This window comes from Myripristis murdjan, chromosome 4, assembly GCF_902150065.1.
Source record: "Myripristis murdjan chromosome 4, fMyrMur1.1, whole genome shotgun sequence".
Taxonomy (NCBI): Eukaryota; Metazoa; Chordata; class Actinopteri; order Holocentriformes; family Holocentridae; genus Myripristis; species Myripristis murdjan.
The window spans coordinates 23,758,982-23,785,615 of NC_043983.1; the positions used below are offsets into that span (position 1 = coordinate 23,758,982).

The 26,634-nt window shown below is 41.1% G+C and overlaps 2 protein-coding genes across 4 annotated transcripts; both read right to left on the bottom strand.

The window, feature by feature from the left end:
• Positions 1–1,200: 1,200 nt before the first annotated feature.
• Positions 1,201–13,100, bottom strand: lhx9 (LIM homeobox 9). Of its 3 annotated transcripts, none has more exons than XM_030049112.1 (5): positions 12,492–13,100; positions 11,107–11,309; positions 9,385–9,743; positions 4,938–5,140; positions 1,201–1,572 (listed from the first exon to the last, which is right to left on the bottom strand). In XM_030049112.1, the coding sequence occupies exons 1-5, from the start codon at positions 12,669–12,671 to the stop codon at positions 1,516–1,518; spliced, it is 1,002 nt and encodes a 333-aa protein (XP_029904972.1). In that variant the 5' UTR covers positions 12,672–13,100; the 3' UTR covers positions 1,201–1,515. The 3 variants fall into 3 exon arrangements, with proteins under 3 accessions (XP_029904972.1, XP_029904971.1, XP_029904970.1); XM_030049111.1 differs by lacking the exon at positions 1,201–1,572 and adding an exon at positions 2,021–4,233 and having other exon boundaries at positions 9,385–9,740; XM_030049110.1 differs by lacking the exon at positions 1,201–1,572 and adding an exon at positions 2,021–4,233.
• Positions 13,101–23,080: 9,980 nt separating this feature from the next.
• On the bottom strand, positions 23,081–26,421 carry c4h1orf53 (chromosome 4 C1orf53 homolog). The gene is made up of 3 exons (XM_030049120.1): positions 25,851–26,421; positions 23,810–23,911; positions 23,081–23,504 (listed from the first exon to the last, which is right to left on the bottom strand). The coding sequence occupies exons 1-3, from the start codon at positions 26,130–26,132 to the stop codon at positions 23,433–23,435; spliced, it is 456 nt and encodes a 151-aa protein (XP_029904980.1). The 5' UTR covers positions 26,133–26,421; the 3' UTR covers positions 23,081–23,432.
• Between the last annotated feature and the right edge of the window lie 213 nt (positions 26,422–26,634).

A 26,634-nucleotide genomic window follows, 5' to 3' on the forward strand; every position in this document is an offset into this window, starting at 1 on the left:
GGCATAGCTACTCAGCATTCATACTTGGACAGCAATAACACAGAACACTGCCAAACAACTAACTAAAGCAATCATGTTTTTACTCATTTCATGATGCTGGCAGTATATTACATTATCCATCCATTTGTCTACGTGGTACAAGTGCACACTGAGGACAAAATGTCACTTAAACTTGTAGATTAACTGCTGTGTGGCTTTTTTTAAACCGTTTATTCCCAAAACAAAAAGCACTAAATGTGTCTGTATGTACGACTATATGTTTCCATCGCCTTCTCATTCAATGGTAAGAATGGCAGATGTATTATTGTGATCTATTGCCATGAGCAGCAACCTTAGGTGTATTAGCCATATGCTCAGGAATGTTCTGCCTGCACTGGAGTCAGCGCGTCCAAGAATATCCACAATAATGAAAGGAGAAACCAATAACCTTATTGTCTTTACCCTCTGCAGTAAGCTGAATGTCAAGAACAAATAAGCTTGAAGCATTACTATCATGTCCTCACAGTGACATTTGTTTTGTTTGTTTTTTTCTCCTGTGAGGTATACGGGCATCAAGGACATAATTTTCATATGCTTTATTTTGCAGCTGACAATGAATCATACAATGCATCAAAGGAAATAATATACATCTCAAGGAAAATGTTAACAAGATGATGAGGTGCATGCAAAATGAGAATCTCTTCTTTATCTAATCTCTTTTTTTTTTTTCACTTCCTTCCCTCGGCACAGCCAGATGGCAAAGCTCCAGCTCTGCAGTCCTCTTCATACACTCATCATATTTGATGGGCATCCTGCTGCCGAGTTTCAAGGAGGCCATGTGTTTACGAAATGACATTTGTGACAAAAGAAAACTTCTATATAGCAAGCTGATTCTGAGGTGGGATGCGTGGGGGCAGCAGCGTGTGTGTGTGTGTGTGTGTTTGTGTGTGTGTGTGTGTGTGTATGGTGGAGAGCAGGGAGTGGGAGAATGTAGATATTGTAAATACTATACTTAGGTGGGAGAAAGGTAGTGGGAAGGTAGTGTGTGTGTGTGTGTGTGTGTGTGTGTGTGTGTGTGTATTTGCGTGTGTGTGTGTGTGAGTGAGTGTGTGAAAGTGTCCGTACCAGTCAGTCTGTATCACTCTTGTCATGTTGGATGCCTGTTGTCTTTTAATCACATCCTGTGCCCTGCTGTGAGAGTTTTTTTTTTTTTTTACTATGTTACAATACAACTTTATTTTCATTTTGTGGATTTGCCATTCCAATACAGACAGCAATGTCAGGCTTTTTTTTTTTTTTTATCACAATGATATCAGAAATATCATACATTGTGGGGTCTCCTCCGCTGATGGATTCAAACATTCAGGACAAACTTTTGTTTTTTTTAAAAAAAATCATCTGTTGTACATTTGCAACTGAAACAGGTTTTATGTTGGTTGTTTATTTGTTCTCAATATGCTATCATCTTATCCTAATATTGTCTTTGTCTTCAATGGTGAGGAATTCCCATCAAAGTTTTCCCCTTCTGTTAATACTTTAGGGAATTTTCAAACGTCGGGATGTATGGCTGTAATGCCCCAAGATTTGTTCTCCCTGAAAGAAATGATAGAGTAAGAATATATTAACTACAGAGCAACCTGGCTTTACGGGGTCTGCATTTACTCTTATTTCACTTTAGGTCTACCAATATGTTATGCATAAATATATATATGTAAATATATATATCAATGTATGCTTTGCAGCATTCCTTTGATTTAAATTTTAAAGCCATGGTCATGCATTAAAAAGCAATTTCATATTTTTGACTGCAGGGTTTAGATGCAAATCCATGGGGCATTACGTTAAAAACTATAAACATCATAAAATAGGAAATAGAAATTAAAAATGGAAGCAGAAATGGGGAACGACGTTTAACTGGTCATTAATAACTGAATGCTTTCTCATTTGTTGATGTGATAAAAAGAAAATTGTATTTAAGGAAGAACATAAAAATGGCAAGTGTAATGAAAAATAAAACCCATTTAAAGCAAAGTAGTTTTATTCACACAAATTTAATAAGATATATAACAACCGTTTGGTCCATAAATATTTAAGGGGAAATAGTTTCTATACACCATCTTTATCAAGAAACAGGGAAACATGGACAATCTTGATAGAACACTTACTGTACTCAACTATTAACACGAAGATCAATATATAAGGTTCTTGGATTACCCAACTATATCTGAAAGAGTGCACAAATGCTTTCTATGACATCGCTGCCCCCTTTTAAACAGGATACACCATAAAAAGATCTTCAGAAATAAGATGCAAAACAGTACAAAACTAGTGAGGCGTCAAAAGGATGTGAATCAGTTAACAAAGAACACATATATCCTGAATTTCACAAACTTTCTCCCAAGTTATAGCATAAGGCACATAGTAGAACTGAGTTAGGCATCTACTTCATCAAGTAGATCTAGAGTACCGCTTTGTTCTACAATAGAACAAATTGTGACGCTCACAATGAAATGTATCAACCCCATTGAAGATTTGCTCTCTCTTTCGTCCTCTCTCTATCGTTCAGCCAGAAGAAACATGTTTTTGGTCTGTTCAGTGGCAAGTGTCATTAAAGAAAGTATAAATATGGCCAAAAAGGAGAACATATGGATAATGATTTCCCACTGGCTGCCTCTTACGACTCCACCTATCTGAGGTCATTTGAATGTTCATGTCAGCTCTACAAATCTAGTCTGCAACGTTGCAACCAACTTCGTTTTTCACCCCGACTCCTTTTCCCTTTTAAAATCACATCGTTACCCTGAGCAACATGATAATAACAATAATGCACTTTTCACTGGGCAGTATATTGTCACCGTGCAATTGGGTTTAACTGTGGTTCTACAGTATGGACATGTTTCAATAGTGTTTATCCATTTGACTATTGTTAATCTATGAGGCCAACAAATCTGTAAAAGTGCTCTGCCATGAAAACAATCGATTACAACAGTGCCCATAAACTGCTCTCCAATCCAAATTTCTCTTGCTGTTTTCCAATAATCAAACAGTTTCTATCAATGTGACTGCATTACATGTTGAACAGTTACCACTGTACAGATTGAGGGATTTGCTCCTTTCTCTTTATCACAGTAGAGGTGTGAATCAAGACAAAAAATGTGTGTTGTGGCTTCAGCGTCTACCTGGCATATGACTTGTAATGGTTAGGCTCTTTTAAAATGCAATTTAGAAGTTTTACATGTAGCTTTGTGTAATATCCCAATGTCCAATCCCATCCAACTCAGTCTCAAGGACTGAAACATTCGAAAATAATTAAAGCCTGTTTTCTGGATTTACCCTTTACAGAACATTCTACAAGTTGATTTTCCAAATTATCTCAAAACAGGAACTTAAAAAAAAGAACAAAAACAAATCAAAAACAAACAAACAAAAAAAACAATTATCTTTAAATTGGATAGTCCGAACATAGTGCATACAAATACAGATTTCTTAGGGTAAAATAGTCATATTATTTAAAATTGACCAATTAACCATAAATTAGGAAGGGCTCATTTTAAAATAATTCAGTCAGATGTACAAAGAAAGTCAAATCAAGTAAAATGGTCTACTTATCCAAATAAGATTCAAGTTTTGGGTTTTCTCCAATGAACTGTGGAATCCATTACAAATTTCTAATGCCGTCCACTTCAAAATGTCCCGTCAAAAATCAATTTCTGCATACTGTAAGTCGACTACAGACACGGCTGCCAAGCAGTTGCAAATGCTACACATTAAAATGATTTCCTTGTGTTTTAATGTGGTCGCTGCTGTTCTTGCTCTTGTTGTTCTTGTTTGTGTATACAGTACAGCACTCTCTGTCCCAAGGAGCTCTCTCTCTCTCTGGTTGCTTTAAAGGTGTCAGTTAAAAAAATAAAATGTAAATTGAGGAAAGAAAAACAAAAGAAAAACATAAAATAAAATAAACCAAAAATAAACCAAAATGAGTCTGCTAGAGATAGCCTGTTAGAAAAGGTTTGTCAAGGTAGTTTGCGAAGGGCTCCCCGAATCATGGCTGTCCAAACTAGAGGTGACGGAGGTCACTACAGTGATAGAGGGGTTTGTCAGGTCTGTTAGTGTGGCCGCGCTGGAGGGGGGGGTCAGGGCCCCACTGTCGGACGAGGGTGGAGGGAGTGAGGTGCCATCAGCCTTATCAACACCTCCATTCTCCTGTCGCAAAACGTTCCTTCTGAATTTGGCTCTTGCGTTTTGGAACCAAACCTGCAAACCAATCCCAATGTGGCTTTTACTTTTTGTGTTTATGTAGGATTAATTTTGTTAAAAGAAAGTATCAAATCATTTCTCTCTATGAAAATACAGCAATTTATGTAGCTAGATATCACAGTTATCACTACATCAAGTTGCTCTTGCCTTAAGTATGTAAATCTTTATATGGCTATGCTCACACATTATTTCCAGCTTAAGGGGCAGATAACAATGAGCCAGTTAACTCCTGCACACTACATACTAGAGTGTGGATTTCAATGGCAAATCAGAATATTAATCCTATCCTTTCAAAAAAATTAATCTGTGGGTGTTTGATTAATATACACCTCATCTTTTTTCCACAGATCAAAAGTACATGTGCACTCTCTTTGTAAAATAGCCCATAATATCAACAGTAAGCTGCAGTTAAAACTAAACTGTCTACACTCCAGGAGACCAAAAAAAAAAAAAAAAAAAAAAACAATTTTTCTCCTTTCCTTTCCAAACCTCTGGAAAAAAAACAACATTTTAAGACTCTACAAAGTTTCAGATATAAAACCCCTGGATATGCAACTAATGGCTAAATGGACCAACGAAACAAACAAACGAAAAAGAAATAAATAGATGAGAAATTTGGTGTAAAATGAGAGGGGAATGGAGGGGGGAGGCACACAGACATGGGGTGATCAGATCAGTAAGGAGAATGAGTCTCTGCTTACCTGTAACACTCTCTTAGTGAGCCCTGTTTTCTGGGCCAGCTGCTTTAAGTCCTTGGCGTCTGGGTTGTGGTTGATGGCAAAGTAGGATTTCATGGTCCGCAGCTGATGGTGCTTGAAGGAGGTCCGCATGCGCTTGGTCTTCTGCGATGGAGGGTAGGCCTGCTGGTCCCGGTCCAAGTGGTCGGCGTCATTCTCGTTACAGCCTGAGAGGGCAGAGGGCAGAACACGGGGATGGCTTACACTCTGAATGGTACAACGGCAAAAAAAAAAAAAAAAAAAAGTCCACCGTAGCAAAAAATTTAGTCTAGTGTTCTTAAAATTGTATTTCACTTAAAACGAGTGCAAAAGGCTGCTGGTGGAAAGAGACAATTTCACTTGTTTCCAATTCAGTGTCATTCTGTCAAAAAAAAAATGTCTTGAGGGAAGTAAATCTAACTTGAAATGACCCAGATGCCTCCACCAGTATGAGAATAATGTCACTCAAATCGAGAAACCGCTTGAAACAAGTTGTTTTGCACTGGAAATCCAGTTTCTTTACTCATTTTTGCACTAGTTTTAAGAAAAAAATGGGGTACATAAAATGCCTTGTTCTGACTGGCAGTTGTTGCAGTGGACCAAGGTGGAGGAAGAGAATTAAGTGTCTCACATTACAGCTGTTGCACAGTTATGGACTTCAACTACAAGGATAAGGACGGGGGTGTAAATTCATACAATGTACGATGCATTTCCATTGACCAGCTATGGCAAGAGCTCTATGTTACGCCACCATGGTAAATAATAAAATTTTACAAAGTATTTGTAGCATATTGCCAGATAATGTCAATAAGTCCCATTATGAACACTAATCGAATTGACTGGATTGACATTACAATGCACTGGATGTTATAATTGCTGTGGTTTTAATGTTAGCTGTGACTTTCAAGTGAACTAAAAATAATGTGCTTTTGTTATAGACCGGGACTTGTATTTCTGCTTGTGTTTATATAGACTAATAGGGTTAATGGGCCACATTTGTCTATAACTCAGTGTATTATGCTGAAATATGTTGATATGCCAAAACGCATCTACTAAAATAATGGCATGCATGACTGGTGCAATCTAATTTTCAGCTGACCCTTCATAACTGCATATGTAAAACTGCTTTAAATAAAATGTGAATGTTATATTGCTGGATAAATTAGAGTCAGTGTTTTGTTTTAATGCATTAAATGTGTCGTTGTGTAAATCTACTCTGTTGTGATCTGGAACATTTACATATATGCATAAATTGAAATTTATGTAATCATATATGTGAGGGGGGAAGAAAATCACACCTATTCAAATTAATACTTACACATTAATTTAGCACATGACAACTGTTGCATGTGGTGATTTCTATGATAGTAATCAAACTAAATCCTTAATTTAGAACAAGAATCATAAGTGACAATTGAAAGCTCCCATATTCTATAATCCTTTGTTTTTGATTGTTTTTTCTTTTTCTTTTTCTTTTTTTTTTTTTTTTTAATAATACGTGATACACAGTATAACTTGCCTTTTTTAAGATCTCATTACTCACTGACTGTATATTTACTGCAGATGCAGAGGAAAGCTAGTCAGCAAATAATTAGCATATTTTGCATTAATAAGATTCTCACATTACATATGGTGGGACGTTGTATTAAATTCATCTTCTCCAAGCTATCAACCATAGCTTGATATAATATCAGACGAATTACATCAAAGCCTGAAACAGTGCAAATACTTTCACAGTAACAGGCTCAAGGAAAACTGTGAATCAGTTTTAATAAGGCAGACTACTTATTCACTGATAAAGAGTTCATGATCTATTCTGATGACACCGTTTTAAATGCAAGAATTAAATGCAAATTCATTTGTCTTAGCTTTTGACTTGGATTTTAATTCCACGAGGCAGTTAAGAGAGACAAAAACAAAATATGTTCTCTAGTCCATTATGTTATGGCAAATGTTTAGGTGTGAATGCTGGGTTTTGTGAAAATATTTAGTGTGAATTGAAAAGACCCATTTTCTATATGCACAATTAGAATAATATCAATTTACATCTCTGCTCTCCTGTTCACAGCTTTCTCTAGATTGTGTTTCACTCGGATATTACCCACTAGGGGTCTCTATATCCACAAATACCAGGCTTTGCTGTGTGGTGTGGAATCCACAGTAGACCTACACCTTTCCCCAGTGAAAACAAATAAACAATAATATCCTCACTTTCAGCAAGAATAAAAAGCCTTATCCTATTTGTCGTGAATGTAAATGTCCTGATCTACACAGTAACATATTAACTCAGACAGACCGAGCCTATAATTAAAAAATTCGCCGTGACAAGACTGAGTGTGTTTGTGATAATTGAGTATAAAGAAATGAGCAGTCTGAAACAGAGCACATAAAGACTCAATGTGTCAGTTGTTCATATAAACACTTTTGTTTTATACTGACCTGACCTAACCTGAATATGGAAGGAATGGTGTCAAATTCATAACATAATTAGAGAAAGAAGAGAGAACGTTTCACGTGATTACAAATGCAAAATCTCGCTTAAACCGCTAATTGCATAATGTGAAATTATGGAGTAAAAAAAAAAAAAAATCAGAAAAAACAGCCTTTTGGGAAAAAATAAATTACTGCTCTATTCTATTCTAACTTATTTGGAGTCAGATTATTTGGAGGGGCTGTCATTCTATCACTGACGAAAATAAATTATCAGTTTAATATTCCCACTGGGCTTTAAAATATAGCTGGTGTAGGCCTACTTAGTAATCAGTTTATAAGGCATTTTTTAATCTCCTTTTGTATTACTAAAGGACTCTGTGATATTACTTTTTATCTGTTTTAGCTGCATGACATTTTGACATTTTGCTGATATATTTCTTTTGCATATTTCTACAAATTAACTAGCCTATACCAGTTTATATTCCCGAGACAATCTTTACATTTATCATTTAAATTATCTCCAGGGATTAAGCGTCAGGGCAACAAACCAAACTGTTTATCAGGCCTTTGAGAAGCCAGTTCGTGGACCTCTCCGTCAAGTATTATTATTATTTCTTGCGGCAGCAGCCCCTGGCCTCAGCCTCCTGCAGGCCCCACTGCAGCGGGCTGCTGGAAGTGCATGAGAGCTGCGCTGACCGGCGCGCTGGAGGTCAGGGATTCCAACGTCACCTTCAATTAACGGAGAACAATTAACGCGCAGATTACCCTTATTCCTCCCTATTCACCAGGAACAGAGAAAACTTGGCGCACAATGACGAACTTCCTCAACCGCACACTAATTCGCAGAAAGCGACAACAAAAAGGGGACGCTGCAGGGGGGTGGGGGTCGGGTTATAACATTCAGTGTTTCAATACCAGATTTTGGATGGAACCTAAAATTAACAGTAGATTAATACAGCCTGCAAAGACTATTTTTTTAAGCGAAAGTGAAAGGAAATCCCAACAGTTTAATGGTCAAACGTTTAATTGGCTGCGCTTTTTACGCAACCTTCCCAAATTACAGAGACCCCCTGTAAGCCACTTATATCTTTATTTTGACCTATATTAGTCTTAATTATACAAGTCGGTGAGCTTATTGACAGGGGGGGCAAATTTCGATTATTCTCCGTAGCCTGTAACACATGCTACAATTCCAAGTGAGAAGTCGATGTATACTGTCAGGCGTAAAAGACGCATGGGGAAAAATTGCATATAATTATCACACTTATGTACACGCAATGTCGATATGCATATCCGACAGATGTATTAATTTCAGATATAAAGGCTTGCAAATTGAGCACAATGTCCTTGTTCGAGGAATTGTCTGGACTAAAAAATCAGCTTCAATTATTCTTGCGTACAGAAAAAAACTGGTAAGAACAGTGTAAACCCACTTATTTGCCTATTACTTTTTTTTTTTATTGATCCATATATTTATATAACTGTCACTTAATCTACTGTATGCTTTATCTGAAAACTAAACCAAAACAAAACAAAACAAAACAACGCTGTGGTTAGCAAAGTCGAGGGGGGCTTAAGTGCCAAAGAAATAGAGTGGCCTACACTACAACAGTGGTTCCCAAACTGAGGTTCTGGGACCACCAGGGGTCTCTGAGTGATCTCCAGGGGGTCCCCTCTGAGCAATAATTTCCCGAATATTTCCCCTCCTATAAGATAATTTAGTGAGATAATCTGTGATGATGGCATTTATTTACTTATTTAGTTAGTTAGCTACTTATTTGGTTAGTTAGTTAGTCAGTCATTATGTCACTGTCCCCACTGTTGGGCCTTTAAGTGCAATTATAATTTCATTCTACACAGAAATCACAGGCTGACGCAAAACGTTCACACACTGGACAACAGTTTTATCAAGGCGTCTGTGGTCTAACATGTGGCCGATAAACTTCTCTGTCACGACACCGTTTGGGGAAACCCTGCTGGAAGCAACAAGCTCTCTCACCTGTGTTATAGCTGGCTATGTCTATGCCCATGGCCGGGCTCTTCCTCTTGCGCGGCCTTCCCTTCTGGGCCGTGCCGGTGCCGTTGAAGTACGGTAGGGTGAGGCCGCCGCCCTTCGCTGCCAGCTCGGCGTAGTTGAGCTGGGGGTGGTAGTCCGGGCCCTGGACCAGCGTCTCGAAGTGGAGCCGGCAGTACACCAGACTGTCCTTCATGCCGAAGTGGTCGCCCGTGGTCAGCGTCTTGTTGCACGTGGTGCACGTGAAACAGCTCAGGTGGTACACGGAGTCACGCGCACGCATCACCATCTCCGAAGCGGATATCCCGAGGTGGCAGCGCGCGCACCTCTGCACGGAGAACCTTCTGGAACAAGGACGACAAACCGTCAAAACACCTCACACATGAAGACTGCGTGGGAAAACGCAAAGAAATGAGCCCAAGACACAAACGAGCTCACCAGACAGACAGACCTGCTTGGCACTGGGCTCCAAGGCCCAACTTTTTGACACATGCACGTTTGTGGTAAGTTCAGTAAACAATGAGAAACAATGCTGTTCCTTCAGCACAAACCCTGTTGCTCAACACTACAGGCTCCCACATATATATATACATTATTAATTTACCTTACACTCTGGACCAATACATCTGGCCTTTAACAGAGAAACAGCATTTTCCATAGGCCAGAAGACACTGTTCTCACAAGGTAAAGGGCACTGCCGTAGTGACAAAATATGCTATTACCTGTTTTATTTCTGCAATTATGCCATATAGCTCTAGTAAGCTATAGCCCATGGAATTCCTGCCGGTAAGTGAGTGAGTCAGCTATAGGTAAAATGTCTGACCTCGGCCTATAGCGAGGAGCCTCGGCATCTTTTTTCTCTTTATGACACAGTGACAAAAGATACAACGTGCTAGCTTTTTGTTACAGTGTCAAGGGTGAATTGCAGGCCTACAACAGCGTTTTTTTCCCCCCAGACAGGCTTTCTAAATCAAATTATAGGCTTACCATACATGGTTTATAACCATATCCCTCAGTATGGACTAACACACCTGAGTCATAATTCAAAAACGGCATTTTAATCGGTAATTTTACTATTGTAGTGCAAGCTAACTATGGTATTTTTTGACTAAAGTGTAAGACAAACTGGCTGTTTTTTTAAATAAGGAGCGCTTCGGTGGAGTCCTTGTTTTGTGAGCGTGTGACTGAAACAAGACTACACTGTTTACACACGGAGCGAGGGCAGCTAATGGGTTACAGCTGATCTATAACAGAATAGTTGCACATTCATGGGCTATCTTCTTAATTTAGATCACACAGAGCCCTTGCAGAACATTTTCTCCAAAATGTTGTTTTATTCTGACAAGATTTAGGCGTATTTGGCTTAAAATATTCAGGTAAACGCCTACATGACTGTGCTAGAATATCCTGTTGGACTGGGGCGCACGTGGGCGTTGCAACAATATATTTGATAAGTTTGTCACAATTTAGCCGTTTGATCCAGTAAGAGTTTAAAATACATTCTCCAAGGTAGCTGGTCCACTGTGTGTGTGTGTGTGTGTGTGTGTGTGTGTGTGTGTGTGTGTGTGTGTGTGTGTGTGTGTGTGTGTGTGTGTATGTGTGTGTGTGTGTGTGTGTGTGTGTGTGTGAGAGAGACAGGGATTCATGTCCTCCTTCTCTAGTCTATACGATCAAATTAGAGAAATGATTAACCTTAATTTTTCTTACCTGTAGTAATCCTCCTTGCAATAGATACTCCCATCCTTTGCAAAACACGTTAGCTCCGACTCCAGCGCTAGTTTACATTCACAGCATTTGAGACACCGCAGGTGCCACTGTTTGTCCACGGCCAGGAGGTAATATCTATCCGAAATCTTGCCCCCACAGCCGGCACACAGAGCAGGCTTCTCCGGGCTCATGGAGGGTATGGTCTGGGAGGTGGGCGGCAGAGAGAGACACACACATCATGCGAACTACTTTCCTTGTGCAGGGCTGGTGGGAAAATCTTGTTAAACTCACATCATGCAACAGTAACAATGAGGCTATAATAGCTTTCCTGACATAAAAGAAAATAGTGTTGCTGTTTCTGTCCAACACTCAACATAAGGTCTTTGAAGAAAATTTTAAAACTCACTCTTAAGTGTATATGAGGCTTTGTGCGTCCACAGGCTCATCTGAAATAAACACAGACCTTCTGAACAACTGGACATTTTAAATAGAGTGTCCGGGAGGATTCACTCATTTATTTTTTATGATTTATTTTTTGAATCCCTTAAAACTCACTCTATTGTTTCCTCTATTTTCTTGTGAGTTACTGTAACATGTGAATTTCAATAACGTTTTTCTTAGTATGAAAAAAAGGAAAAGCCTATGTAGAAAATTGCCAACCTAAAGTATTGTTTTGTTTGTTTGTTTTTTTAAATTTCCCATTGCCCTACATTTATCCAAGCCAAACAATAAAAGCAGTGTACTCGCTTGTGTGTAGGCAGAAAAATAGACCCTGTGATAAATAAAAAAAAAAAATTGCATGCGTAAATGTAAAAAGAATCATAATAATAAAACATTTATCTGCACAATTATTTATAAAACTGTGTCACAAAAAAAAAAAATAATGACCTGTACATTTTGGTAAATTAGCAACCAGCATAACAATAATAATAATAATAATAATAATAATAATATAAAGAGAGGTGTAATTAATTTGTTGAAAAGGGCAATGTGTTTTAAATATGTGTAGAGATATGTTGGCTTATATTCCATGCATTTCTGAAGGCTGTATATGTTTTTAGCATTTATTTCTTGTGTAGATAAGTTTGCAGCTGTTGTAATCAAAATTATAGCCTGTTTAGCGTAGGCCTGTGCAAGTGAATCAAGTTTTGGCTAATTATGGATTATGTATGTTATGATTTGGTCTAGAATATCTGTTGTCTGGCAGCGAGAGGGTATTTGATGAGAATGGCACAAAATGTAGCCTGATAAAATTTCATCTCGGCCCTCACTGTAGCCCACTTAACCGAAAACAACTGCACATTTCCTTGCACGTTAATAGTGCCATTGTCACGCAGGTTACCATCAGTTTGATACTTCAAAACACAAGTCGATCTGACTCTTACCGACTCTCTCCCGTTGAGCTGCATGCCTTTGGCCAGGCGCGACTCCGTTTTCGACCTTCTCTCCATCTCCTCCATGATCCCTTGGATGTGATCCCCGGAGATCCCGTGGAAAAGCATGGCTCCCGGTCCTGGACGCAACGTGCAACTGCCTGCCTCTGTCTTGCAGCCCACAACTTCCATATACTGTACTGCGGCGCTGCGCCCCGCTCTCTCAGTGCATCCAAATGGGCTCTGAGGCTCTGAGGCACACAAAACAACACAACACAACCCCAAAAACTCAGATCGCCTCCTCGCCAAAGAGTGCAAAGGCAACAGGAAAAAAAGAAGAAACTACAACTCGATGGAAGAATGATGGGTGGGACAAGGAGGAGTGGTGGTGGTGGTGATTGCAACAGCTTTTCCTTCTTTCCGCAAATGTCTCTCCAGAAAAAAAAAAAAAAAAATAGTCCAAATGATGCGACAACCGGTGTGGTGGTGGTGTGGTGGTGATGGTGGGGGCTACAGTATGTATACTCGCGAAAAAAAAAATGACACAAAGTTTTGTTGTTTTTGGTTATTTCTCTCTCCCGATTTCCCAGTCAGGGGTTCCTTGGTGCTTGGAGGTCAGGTTGGGACTGCCTGGATTTGAGAATCGTGTCCTATTTGTGAAGAGAGCAAAGCCTGCCCAGTCTGAATAATTTGGTAGGAGGAGTCCCCCCCACTCATTCTCTCTCTCTCTCTCTCTCTCTCTCTCTCTCTCTCTCTCTCTCTCTCTCTCGCCACTATTCACCAACAAAGAGCTGTCACTCTTCCCTCAAAACCCCCGGTGCTGGCTGCGCGGAGGACTACTACTTTATGGTATTGACATTTTCATTACTTTTCTCCCCCCATTTATACTTAACAATACAGGACGGTGGAATTTAGTCATATGCTGCATAAACTGATATGGACTTAGAGTAGCCCATGTGTAACTATGAGGACTGGTATACTAGACTTTTTTAAATTTAATTTTCAAAACAATTTCTTGCATGTTATCTTGAAATAAGAAAAAAACTCTTGGCATTTTATTGATACAGCCAAAAACAAAGTAGTAAATCTGTCCTGCATGAAGTGTAGGCTACTTTGAGGAAAGTTTCATTGAGCATGAGGTTTTATCATTGAAATTATAAATTATATAAATAAAACTTATGCCTTTTAATTGCAGGTGCAATGTGTGTGTGTGTGTGTGTGTGTGTGTGTGTGTGTGTGTGTGTGTGTGTGTGTGTGTGTGTGCGTGCGTGCGTGTATGTGTGTGTGTGTGTGTGTGTGTGTGTGTGTGTGTGTGTGTGTGTGTGTGTGTGTGTGTGTGCACGCGCGCATGCAGTGTTTGGGGCGGGGCTGTGATCAGTGATAGGCTATAGGGAGGAGACAGGTTACATTAACCAATTTGATAGAATATGAATAGGTTTTGGGATACAACAGCATGGTAATTTGAACACAAATAATGTTTTAACCTTGTATTTACACCCTGTGCAGCTGCCATTTGACACCCTCTTTATTCAAACAGGATAAGTGTTTTTTTTTATCTGAGGGTCAAACATAATGGTGCCTAAATACTTTTATTTTTGAGGATTTGACGAGGCGACGGAGCCTCTTCTTTTTAATAACATTCTCTCTTTAGAGGTAGATCTGTGTTGTCTCTATTAAACTGCACTGTACAAACAATTGCATCCAATTACTCATTCTTGAGCGTTCATGCTTGTCTTTTCACTATAGAATTGGGCCGAAATCCTATTTACCCTATTGCGTATTTAAAAGAGTTGATTTGATGACAACATGCATGCAGAAAGCGGAGCTACATTTTTCCTGTTTGCGAAAACAAGTATTTAGGCTAGTGGTAAATAAAAAGGACCTTCAGTCAATGGGCAAAATATTACAAGAAAAAAAAAACTAAACAAAAAATTAATTTACAGGATATATAATTTTATTTGATAGCGTAACTTAAATCAGTATGCCCACATATGATGTATAGACGACTATGAAAGTAAAGCCTAGACCATAAAGATTTATGCTTTTTAAAAGCTTTTAAAAACTGGATTCCGCAAAATAAAAGGTGGGTAATCTGAAGTGAGGTGTTTTTACAGTTCACTACATTCCTGCATGGTGACAACACACCAAAATGGAAAACGCTCAAGGTAACAAACACTACTCTTGCAGCTTAATAAGTCTCATAGAGTCGAACAGCGAGCTGGTCTCTGCTTGCAAGATCGATTAATGAATAGTTTGTGCCATAAAACAATAGCTACAGGCTCGGCTTTGGGGCCCATTAATAGATTTACCGAGGCTCAGTGGGGTTTGCAGGTGTGGATGCTTCATCTCAAGACGTGTTACATTTTCATTTGTCCCCCCATGAAGTTGTGCCTTTAATTGGGATCCCCTTGATAACAGCGCTCAGACAAGGCTTGAACCCTGGACGGGCTGGACCCGCAGCTGCTCCAAAAAGCATAAAGTTAATTTGCGCTCTGTCAGTGTCTCACCACCAGCCACATAGTGACAAAAAGGACACAAAAGGGATACAAGGATTTCATTTCACCTGGACAAAGACACCCTGAGTGAGATGATCAACTCAGCTCCGTGTGATATTTAATCTGAGCGGTGTGTAGTTCCTTCTCGGAAATTGAATAAAGCGATTATCTGATTGTTCATTAAAAAAAAAAAACTGGGCTTATTCACGGAGTAGATGGGCCATAATTACAACGAATAAATGCTAGTTGACTATTTTAAGCCAACTATTATGCAGTTAGTGTTGAAAAGGATACTGCACAGACCCGTTGCCTCCAGCAGTGACATTTCACTTGACTGAAGACGGCTTAACAATGTGTCAGTGAACACCAAGGAATTGAGGAAATGTCTTTTGCATTGCTGTTTTTTGTTTTGTTTTGTTTTATTTTGATGGATTTTGCCCGCAACTGACTTAACAGGCTACTTGTTTATCCATGTCCCTTGTTTGTTTTTTTATAACCTAATTTCATAACATGACAATTTCTGACAAAAAAGGGAAAAAGAATGAAAGAAAAAGAAAACGTCTGCAATGATATTAGCCCTAAGCCAGTCAGCCAGTTCATGCTTAAGAGAAAACAAAATAATTTTTTAACGTTGTGCTGAATCTGAGTGAATCATTCTCTTTCAAAATGTTTTCTTAAAATACATTAAAAAATAAGCAGACTGTGTAATGCTATCCAATATGTCATTCCTGGTTTGAAATAAATCAAATAAAATAATATAATGCGATGCTGTGTCATTTTTCGTTTAGTCACTGAGAATGATTTGCCCTAATTTATGATTTGTGATTGAGATGTTATTGAGGTTCTTTTGAACTTGTTTGGCCAAAAGGCATTGAAAACACCAAATAACCACTGCCTATTCATGCAATGCTATACTTCATTTCAAACCCTTAATACGTTCCAATATAATAATAATAATAATAATGTTATCACCATTACTATATAAGCACATTTAAAATGGCGTATAGCGAGTCTGGGATGCCTCAGCAGCTACTGACTTTTGTCCCATGAATTATCTCATTTGTCGTGTTATCTACAGTGATGTTCACTGTAAAAAAAAGTGGGTAAAATATGACCTTCGGCGAACACCATAAGGCCACAGCAACGACAAATAAAAACAAAACCCAATTCTACTTTCAGAAAAGCATTAATGTATGTTTTACCCATTAAAAGCCATTCCATCATATCCGACACCAGTTTGCTTACAGTGCTGTAAAATTCTCATTACTGAGATTCGGTTCAGAGTAAAAAGGTGAGGAAATAGCCAAATATTCCACAAATAAAAGAGGGGTAGACTCCGTTTAGGTGGGCTTTAAGACTCCTCGTACATCTCTGTTCATCCCAGAGAGGAGAATATTACCTATTTCACTGTATTTCTTACGCATCAAGTCTGCCGCGCATTGTTTTACAATCTTTTCTCCAACGCTCATTGTTAAATGCCTTCATCGGCGCGATTTCCCCCCCTTTAAGACATATAGAAATGATCTTACCTGAGGCTGTGATCTGTGTGAGATCCCAGTAAAGTGTGCTGGGTGAGGAGCTGTGGACTGTGCGCACTATGGAGAGGAGACAGAGGAGCCGCTGCCGGTAGATGGGGGCTGTTCCTTGTTTCTGCTATAGTCCTAGTGAGCGTCAATTAAAACACAAGGCATTTAAATATTCCCCTCCATAGGCAAGACAGCCGTCACTACACCACAGCACACACAATGCACAGAAAATAGGAACCCATGAGCCAATAGCCTACTCAGCATGTATGCTGGAACTGGCAAATTAAAAGGTGTGAAAACTATGACCTATAGAGTCGGTGCTCGTCAAAGAGCCAAAAAAAAAAAAAAAGAAAAGAAAGAAAGAAAGAAAGAAAGAAAGAAAGAAAGAAAAAGAAAAAGAAAAAAATCATAAATGAAAATCAGCCATTTTTTCAGAGACGCGTTAATTCGTGTTTTCCTCTCAAAAGGCCATATCTTTATATTACTTAACCATTTACTATGATTTTATGAATTTAGGTCATGGCAATTTTTTGTCAGCTTATAAAGATGAATAAATTATTCCCCAAATAAAAAAAAGGTGGTAAACTGACATAAACCTTACAACCTTTGCTCACAAAACGTATATTCATCCATCTCAGCGCCCATATATGAATTCATAGCCTACTGTATGATGATGAGATGCAAATCAAATGAGCACTACAGCTCTAATTACACTGGTTGGGTAGCAGAGGTTTGTGTGAATAAATCATTAGATAGGTCCATAGTCAAACTAAATCAGTCATCAAATCTGGCAAGGATAGCAGCACTACAAAACACGTCTGTAAAAACAACAAACAAAACTCGATACTGTAAATGTAATGAGCCTACTCAATAGAAATCATATTTGTAATGAAGGTGCTCAAATAAATAATTTCAGATCACTTATTTTAATCTGGATTTCGATCCAAAAAAGGGAGAGAATAACCAAAATCGAGGCGTTGAAACGAAAATCCTTGCTGAAATGCAATTCATGCTAAAGATAAGTTGGTATGACTGCATTTACTTGACAACCGATGGTCACTGATCTAAACCTCGTCAACACAGAGCAGATGTTGGCGGTTAATTTAGTACTAATTCTAAGCAATTTTTTAAATTCACAAACCCAACCTGAGGTCTATATAGCCAATTTTTCCCCTTTGGTTAGGCTGAATTTATTTCCAAATAATAACAACAATGACCCAATTATGAAATTACTGGGTCAATATTTCGTTTCCCCTGAACTGTAACGTGTGTGTGTCTCCCTCTGACCTGGAGAATCCAGTTTACGAAACGCCATATTAATGTAATGCAATAGTGTGGGCATTCACACATGGAATTTCCGCACATATTGCGGCCTCGTAGGACAAACATCATAAATACATTTTGTTGCTGGAAATGCATTCATATATAATCATCCAACAATGCCGGGTTTTATAGTCAAATAGTGTCATAATATTGCAAAACGTTATTATCATGTCTGATCTCTACATATATCTCATTCTAAGTGCTAAAAGAAATGGCCAGGATTAATAAGGTTCATATTATAATGTCCCATTTTCATTTTTGTTGATTTATAGAAAATCTCATTCAGTCTCATGCACAACACTAGCCAGTCCTTTACCTGAGACTGGGGCTAAATAATATACATCCTGCAATTTAACAACAGTAGCTTAAAAATACCAAAAATAACAGATTATAATGTGATGATTTTTTTGAGTGCATGGTCTCCTCAGCTGAATAAATTTACTGTTAACATAACAGAGGGAGGTCATCCAAAAGACGTGATGCATTAGACCACGGTCTTCACACCAACCTCAGTGAAGTAATCATGGACCGACTTCAACTGACAACAAGTGAATATAATATTGGGTGAGTGAGCACTGAGGCTGGGAGCAAAGGGTGACAATTAATTACACCTCTGCTGCTTGCATAAATGATCATGTGCCACACTGCTAACAGTCATTTTGCTCTGCTCCTTCCGCTCCGTTGACATCACAATGTATCTCATCAATAATGCAACGGCACAGAGATCCATTTCACTGTGTACCACAACACGGAGCGCGCACGCAGCGTTTCCAGAGCGTGATACCCAGACGGGCTGTGTAGCGTGCGGCGGAACCACAGACACAGCAGCACCAGCCGGGGATGCCTGCCTGCCCGCCCGCCCGCCTGCCTCCCCTGCCTCCCCTGCATGGCTGCCTGGCTCCATCTCTGCTGTAGGGCATGGTGGTAGATTACCACACATCCAGGGTTCATCTGGAGTTATCATTTCTGGGTCACCTCAAGTGACACTCGGTCTTCGTGGAGGAAGCTCTCGCCCGCTCCCCAAAGCAAGGGCCCGGAAGAGGAGCAGAGGCAGGAGAGGAGGAGAAGGAGGCGATGAGTTGAAGACAGAGAGAGAGAGAAGAAAAGGGAGAGAAGGGAAGAGGGAGGCGTGAGGCGGTGGGATGGGGGGGTTGGGGGTAGTGTGGTGGTGATGGGGTGGGGTGGGGGGGCTCTCCCAGGATCCACTGTGGTGCAGGGAACCACAGGCTAAACACTGACAGAGTGAAGGAGAGGAGTGGGAAGGGAAGGGGGTGTGGGGGAGAGAGAGGGAGGAGTGAAGCACTGTAAAAAGCTGCATCCCAGTCACATGAGCCTGGGTGGGTGGGTTACTGGATTGTGAGACATCCTGGAAATATTTACAAACACAGCGGACATGGCTTCATTATTATTGGGGGGGTCTCTCCAAATGTTAAATACAGGGATGAAATACAGCCAAGGCATTGCCCTTTTATTGCCGGTACACATAACTCTTGTGTATAATAATGCTTAAATAAAAATAAAAAATAATACAGAACAATAAAACTATGAATAGGTTGTGCAAGGCAGCTCAATCTCTGTGCATCCTGTTTTTCATTTCCTTGCTTATTTTCTCTCTCCAGGTCTTTCTCCCTCACTTTTTCCCCTCTCCTCCTCCAACTCCCTGTCTCCTCCACTCTCTTTTCTGTGTCTCTTCCAACCACACCCCCCTCCACCACCACCACCACCCTCACCCCCTCCTCTTCCCATCCACCCCTCCTTCGATCTCCTCCCTGCTCTGCTCTGCTGGAGCTCAAATCACAGCCCCGGTCCCTGGCAGATGGAGGATAGGAGAGAGGAGCTCTTAACTAGCCAGCCTGAGCCTCTGCTCTCTGCACACCAACTGCTGCCTGCCTCCCCTCCCTGCCTCCAGAACAGCTCCAACAGCACACCACCAACCCCTCCAACCCCCGTCCCCCCCATCCTCTGGGGACGGAGTCTTAGTATCCTCCTGGGGAACGATGCAAGTATTAGTCCATATCTGGCCACACTAGAAAGGACACGGAAACATAATTGATGGATGTTCTTCATCCCCATGTAACCTTAAACCTAGATTATGGGAGAATGCAGCTTCTGTAAGTATACACATTGGTTTAGAGGCATGCTTTTGTTGCTGTTGTCTCTTCTATTTCATCTATTCACAAGGAGTCAGGAGTGAACATAGTGTGATGTGTCTGGATGTTAGACGCTATAAAAGCTGACAAAAAGTTATAACATCCGTTTTTCTCTGAGTAAAGGGCAGTTGTATTTCCATGAAAGTAAAGCTGGGGAAGAAAAAAAAAGGCAAAAATGCTCCTTGGGTATTTAAGTGCCTGTGAGTGCACTTGACTCTCCCCATATCGGGGCTCATCTGGCGGCCACGACCTGGCCTGGCATGAGCCTGACCACCAGTTGAGGTCTGGGGGAGAAAGTGACTGCTCCTCTGTGCTATTTGCAGCCCTGTCTGTCCAAAGGAATCTGGTGCACTGACTGTCACTCAGTGGCCATGTGTGTTTTTTATCACTAATTCTACCACAGGGATCTGGTTGTCCATCTGACCACTGTGGAGGCTGCTACCCTGAGGCGAGCTGACATTGTCTGTGTAGAACGACCAGACGTTGATGTAGGGGCTGCTCAGATGCTGCTTGAATATCAAGAAACGTGCACACACGCACACACACACACACACACACACACACAGAGACACACACACACACACACACACACACACACACACACACACACACACACACACACAAAGCAGTGCCTTGCCAATTGCTGAGACTGATGTTCCTTTCAGCCATCATACGGCTGACACTCAAGTTTTTCCCCGCCAACCCTGTGTCAGTTCCTGGCTGGTCTGGCCAACAGTGATGGAGACACTGTAACTGACTGTGGTTGGGGCCATTGGCCGCAGGGCTGGTGTGTTCATGTGCCTGTTTGAGATGGGTAGGGGAGGTGTGGGGGGGAGGGTGCAGAGTGTTAGGGGGCTGCTCGGCCTGTCAACTGGTTATGACTGGAGCCTGTCTGGTCACAGTTCCAAACTGGACAGCTCTCTCTTTCTCTGCGGCTAGTGCCATCGTCCTGCAGAAAGGCAGACGGTATATAGCTGCCACTCTGCTCCAGCACAGCATATGCTTCAGCTGAAGGTCAGAGATGTTCAGTCCAAAATGCCTGAAATAAACACCTCACATGTCCAGTTGGCTGTTGCAACTTGGGAGCACATCCGCACTGAGGGAATCTACACTGTGTGTGTGTATGTGTGTGTGTGTGTGTGTGTGTGTGAGAGAGAGAGAGAGAGAGAGAGAGTGCATTTGCTTATACAGATAAACAGAGCTTTCATCATTTCTTCATTTTTCATCATTTCACTAGCATTGCATAATACAACCAAAATCAACAAAATGAATTCACTTGTGAATAAGGCAGCTTAATGCCAGTAACATCAACTGTAAACTGATGCAAACTTGTCAAAGAAATCAATTACATTAGGCTTCATTTCTAAGAATTAATTATACAGTTATTAACAATATCAAAATAATCATTTGTCTTTGTAAAAATAGGCCATTGCAGAGGAAAGAGAATGTAGTACATCACACAGTGGATCAAATTTTTTTTTACCAGATACATATTCACTGAATTCTTTCATACCATGTAACTCCTTGGCATAGCTCAATCAATCATTTATTTATATAGGTAAGAGTCGAAACAAGTGTTCCAAGCCAATCTTTACTGCTGGTAAACACATACCATAACATGATGATTGGCCTTTGTGGTAGGGATAGATATTCTATGCTTCTGCAAGTGAAATTTCTCCATAAATCTGTCTAAGGGATTGCTGTGCTGTTTGTGTCTCAGTCACCAACTGCTAGGCTAGAACATGAATAAAAAAAATAAAATAAAAAAAGAAACATTTCAAACTGTGCCATCACTGGATTGGGAAGACGTGGAGGGATGAGGCAGACATGAAAGTTGGCCTATTTCATGGTCAGGCTGCGGGACCGCCGAGGCCCTGAATGGCAATGCATCTACTTTAATGTGACAGACAAGTCCCTAGGCAAAACCCGCAGAGCCGCGGCAGGCAGGCGGGCCCAGGTACTTGATGAGTGTGACACCTTCACCGTCCCGCTGTAGAAATGTTGCTGCCGCACGCTCCGCTGCCTCGGTTCAGAATAACACCAAATAAATTCGCCTCTCATCCCGCCTGACGACGCGTCCCCAAGAACCTGTCCTCCCCAGCACTGTTGGGATCATGAATCTCCTTGTAGCCGCTCACAGGGCTTTGCTCCGATCACTAAGCACTTGCCTTTGGGACCCACCTGCCGAGGAAAATTGTGGCCGCGCCAGTAGGCGGCTGCGACAGAATTCCACGGCAGACACATTCTCTCATCCCGACGCTGTTTGCCCAATCAAGCGGAGACAGGCGAGTGTGTGTGGCAGGTTCAGAGCCAACGCCTGAAGGCATCGCGCTGCCTACCCACATGCAGTCACAAATCAAGTCGCACATCGTCTCCCCCCTCCCCTCAAACATGTCTTGCACGCACAGGTAGTCCTATATGAGCGCTTGACCCCACCTTGTACTATCACTGTAGGCTACAAAGTGCAGTGTTTAGTGTAACCTTTATTCTATATTGGCCTATTAGGAGCCACAGGGTGTTCTGATGGAGTGCCTGCGTACGCATGCGTGTCTGAATGTGCATGCGTGTGAACATGAGCAGATCTATTGCAGTGTTGGGATGAGAGGGCCCAGGAGTTCATTAGGCTGCAGCTCCGGAGAGCAGCCGCAGGGAGTTGTGCTGTAGCCAAGTGTTGCCAGGAGGCTGAGCTGTGGGTCCGGTGGGGAGGAAGGCTGTTGATGTCCATGGCATGTTTGTTAACAGCCTGATTCCATCAAGTGGTGTAAAAGCAGCGCAGCCAAGTGTGAGTACTGACCCTTGGCCTCTGCCTATTTTTAACAGCACAGCACTTCAGTCAAAGGTAGACAGTTCAGTCGAGCACTCGTGGAGTGTAGTAAATGATGCTAATATTCATGCAGTTGTACATTTGGGAGAAAAAAATAACAAGAAATGCAAAGCAAAAGAGCACAAGACTCCATCTGACTATCTACACTCACTATCGCCTATATGCCCTTTATCTTGAGGGCAAAGATCTGAAACACACTCAGTTTTCATCTCCATACTCCCACAACCCTTGTAAATGCATCAGAGGAGTGGAATACCACAAAATATTAAATACTCTTAGAAAATGAGGTTGGAGACATTTCATTGGACATTCCAGTAAAACATTAGGAAAATATAAGAAAACAAAAATGTGATAAAAGACACTGTTCTACACATGGTTGTAGTGAGAAAAAGAAAAAAAAAAACCTTCCTCCCTCCTCCCCGATCTTGTTGTGAGAATGAAAATCATCCTGAGAATAGTTGTGATTCATAGGAGGTAGGTATTGCACAGACACCACTCCATATTTCATCATTTAGTATGCTGCTAAAAAATGACTCTCAAAGCAGTCCAAAATAATGACAGGCAAAAGACAAGCTACATGTGGTGTGTTCCATTCTAAACAGGCTTATTTTACCTTTTGCATGTGACGGCAAGGCCTACACATAAAATAAAGAATTAAACAGTTTCTTCATTGCAGGGTCTTTCACGTTGACTTGGCCATATGGACACTGGAGGAGAGAACGACATAATTAAACAGGGTTAAATGAGCTACATGTGGAGAAGACACAGGTTTAGCTTTAGTCACTGAGAGAAGAGGACAGTGGGACGTGCACAGGACAGCACAGATCAGAGGAGAGCAGGACGGGACAGAACGGGACCGGCTGGACCAGGACAGGACAGGAAAAAAAGGGATTGGACAAGACAAAGCAAAACTAAAAAGCTACAACCGAAAATGATGCAGAAGAAGGGTGCAGTGCAGAGCAGAATAAAGTGAAGAAGAAAATACATCATGAGACAACAGAAGAGAGCTCACATGTCTGCATGCGCTGCCACAGCATTTCCCCCTCTGAAGGTGGGCATACTCTGTGAACACCTTGTACCCAGTGGATGGATCCACATACATCTGCTTCTTTGCCTGAACATAAAATAGATATTATTCAATTAGTATTACACACAAACACGTACACTGGAGGTTGAACCCACACACAGAGGCATATTCATACACAAGTGTGCTCACGCAGACACATGCACACAAAAATACCTGCATAACATTGAACGCAAGCCTATAGAGAGAGAAAACAGATTGTTTTGGGTCAAGAGGAGGAGGAAAATGGATGAGCTTTATGCATAGAAACAGATGTACAGCACAGTTGTAGGATTAAAACACACACACACACACACACACACATACACACACAGTCAGTCTTTTGTTGTGACCAAGTATTCACCTTGCACAGACACACAAACACCTTGTGTAAGTGAAAACCACTGAACTCCTCTCCCATCCCTTTGGAAGTTAGAAAATGTCATCTCTCAGTCTGTTTCAAAATGAGAGCCCACTAGCTGGTGAGCTTTGACAGGCCACAAAGGGAAAAAGGCCCCAGGCTCTCTGGTGACACGGCCTGTCATTTCACATGGCATCGCAGGGCCACATAGTGAAGCTGGCATAGGCTGGGCCCCCTCTGTATTGTGCTTTTCCCACCCAGGGCCTACTACACTTCGCAGATCGCGGCCAACTTGCCTCAACTTCATGCCCACTCGGAAGCACAATATTTACAACAGATCACCCTAAAGGCATTTATGGATGACACCTACTCACCACTGCCATCACTGGCTTTGTTTGCTGGATGGGCATGTAACAATTGGTGAATATGATGTCTAAGTGGAAAACATCATACCTATGTCACATATAGATTGGACTGGTGTACTGAATGCATTTCAACACTACCAAAACAAGGGACAGGAAAAACAAAAACAAAGGTCTTCCTTTCTTCTTTTTCTGTCCATTGTTTAGGTACAACATTGTAACAACTCTGGGGTGTCGCAAAACAGCAGTCTTACTATTTTGTTCAATTTACAAACAGGCAAGCCCATGTGTTGTTTCTGAGGCCAGATCCTAATTAGACACTTTCGAGGAGATCCACATTCATACCCAAATCAAAGACAATGTTTTCTTGTTAGATGATTCAGAAAAGAATTAACAATGTAGTAGGGCTACACAATGTGGACAAAATATCATACTTCAATATTTATGCCACTGCCACACCTTGATAGGGATATGATATATGATATGACTACTGGTTCACAATTATTTGAAATTTTAAATGTACCAATAGTGAAAATTAAGCATTCTTGGTGTAGAAAATGCAGTTACTTCACAAAGTATTTTATTGATCAGAACAGACCAATCACTGTCGTAGGCTAACCCTAGCCCTAAATTTGATATTGTCCACATTATTGCCTTTTGAGATATTAATATCCAGCATGTTCATGTCTAGATAACAAGATGATAACGATGTATCATTCAGCCTTACATTGTAGTCACAGATATAACGGTGGACAGTGTGAAACCTAGTATCAAAATAGTTATTCTTAAATGCCCCCCACCCCAACCCCAACCCTAACCCTAACCCCCTCTAAACTGACTTTCTGTGAATAAAATTGCAGCAGGCAAATAGTAACAAAGAAAAAAAACAAAACAAAACAACAACAAAAAAAGAATATTTTTCATTTTGCTGATACTGATGGGACCCGTGGGAGTCAGGGACCACACTTTGGGAACACCTGGGCTTTTATTTATTTATTTATTTATTTAACAAATGGATCCGGCTGCTATAGCGTGAAGCACCATAACTATTTTCATTGAGACTATTTTCCCCTAAAGTGAGGTCTGGGGACCTCCGGGGGTCCTTGAAGTGGCTCCAGCACGTCCCCCAGGAAAATGAGGGATGCCATCATTTAATTTCACTGTTGTTTCATCCACGACATAATGACTGCAGCTTGGACTTGTAGTCACTTGATTATCGGGATGGTGTGACAGAGGCAGGTTTTGCCCTCACTGCTGTGCGTCTTACCTCACACGCCTGTCTGTGGACCCTGTGGATGTCCAGCTCTTCCTGTGTGACCTGTCTCCCGGAGCTGTCCCCTCCAGCCCACATGCTGCTCGTCACCGTCTCACTGAAACCCGATCCACTCCTGTCCGCATCGATCTGCGACTCGCTGTTGCTTATCAAGGACTTCGAGCTTTCTTCGGACAGCTTCAGTATCGACATGGTTACAAGTCGTTTGTAGTACTGTACACGAAGAACAATCAGTCTGCTGATAAATGCTTTACTCGGGTACCTTTGGTGCAACATGCTACAATGTTACTACCATCGCTGGTTGTGCCAATATATGTGGGCATGTGAAAGGGTTATGTCAAAGTTGGAGCTGTTGTAAACCTCCTTTGACACTGCGGACACGCTTGCAATACTGCGCAAACAGTAACCATCAATATATCCATTTATTAACTACAACGACCGCTTGTCTCCGGTTATGTCATGTGCCATAATCAAAGATCACCTATGTTGAAATCCATGTTTGGATGGAAGTAGGTTGACATGGGCTGCCGGAGAAGCGAAACCTTTGCCACTTCCTACTCCTCTGCCCTCGTCACTTGGTTGACATGTGACCGCCTCGTAACGCCGAGCCGCTGATTCACACAGCGCCCCTGCTGTTTCAAAGCGGTATAGCTTCCCTCATGATACCGGGCAAGGGGAGCATCACCTCACTGAAGCATAGTGAGAAACAAATAATCAACAAAACACACGGGGATACTGTGAGATGAAAACAGCACAGAGTGAGCGCATCAGCCTCTGG

What these genes read in the sequence shown, in the direction of transcription:
- lhx9 (XM_030049110.1), bottom strand. Translation starts at nt 12,671, where the DNA reads ATGGAAGTTGTGGGCTGCAAGACAGAGGCAGGCAGTTGCACGTTGCGT. An exon ending in AGCTCAACGGGAGAGAGTCG is followed by an intron (nt 11,310 to 12,491) that starts GTAAGAGTCAGA and finishes CCCACCTCCCAG; the next exon opens with ACCATACCCTCCATGAGCCC. An exon ending in CATAGCCAGCTATAACACAG is followed by an intron (nt 5,141 to 9,384) that starts GTGAGAGAGCTT and finishes CTGCCCTCTCAG; the next exon opens with GCTGTAACGAGAATGACGCC.
- c4h1orf53 (XM_030049120.1), bottom strand. Translation starts at nt 26,132, where the DNA reads ATGTTGCACCAAAGGTACCCGAGTAAAGCATTTATCAGCAGACTGATT. An exon ending in TCCACAGACAGGCGTGTGAG is followed by an intron (nt 23,912 to 25,850) that starts GTAAGACGCACA and finishes TTTTATGTTCAG; the next exon opens with GCAAAGAAGCAGATGTATGT. An exon ending in GTGGCAGCGCATGCAGACAT is followed by an intron (nt 23,505 to 23,809) that starts GTGAGCTCTCTT and finishes TCTCTCCTCCAG; the next exon opens with TGTCCATATGGCCAAGTCAA.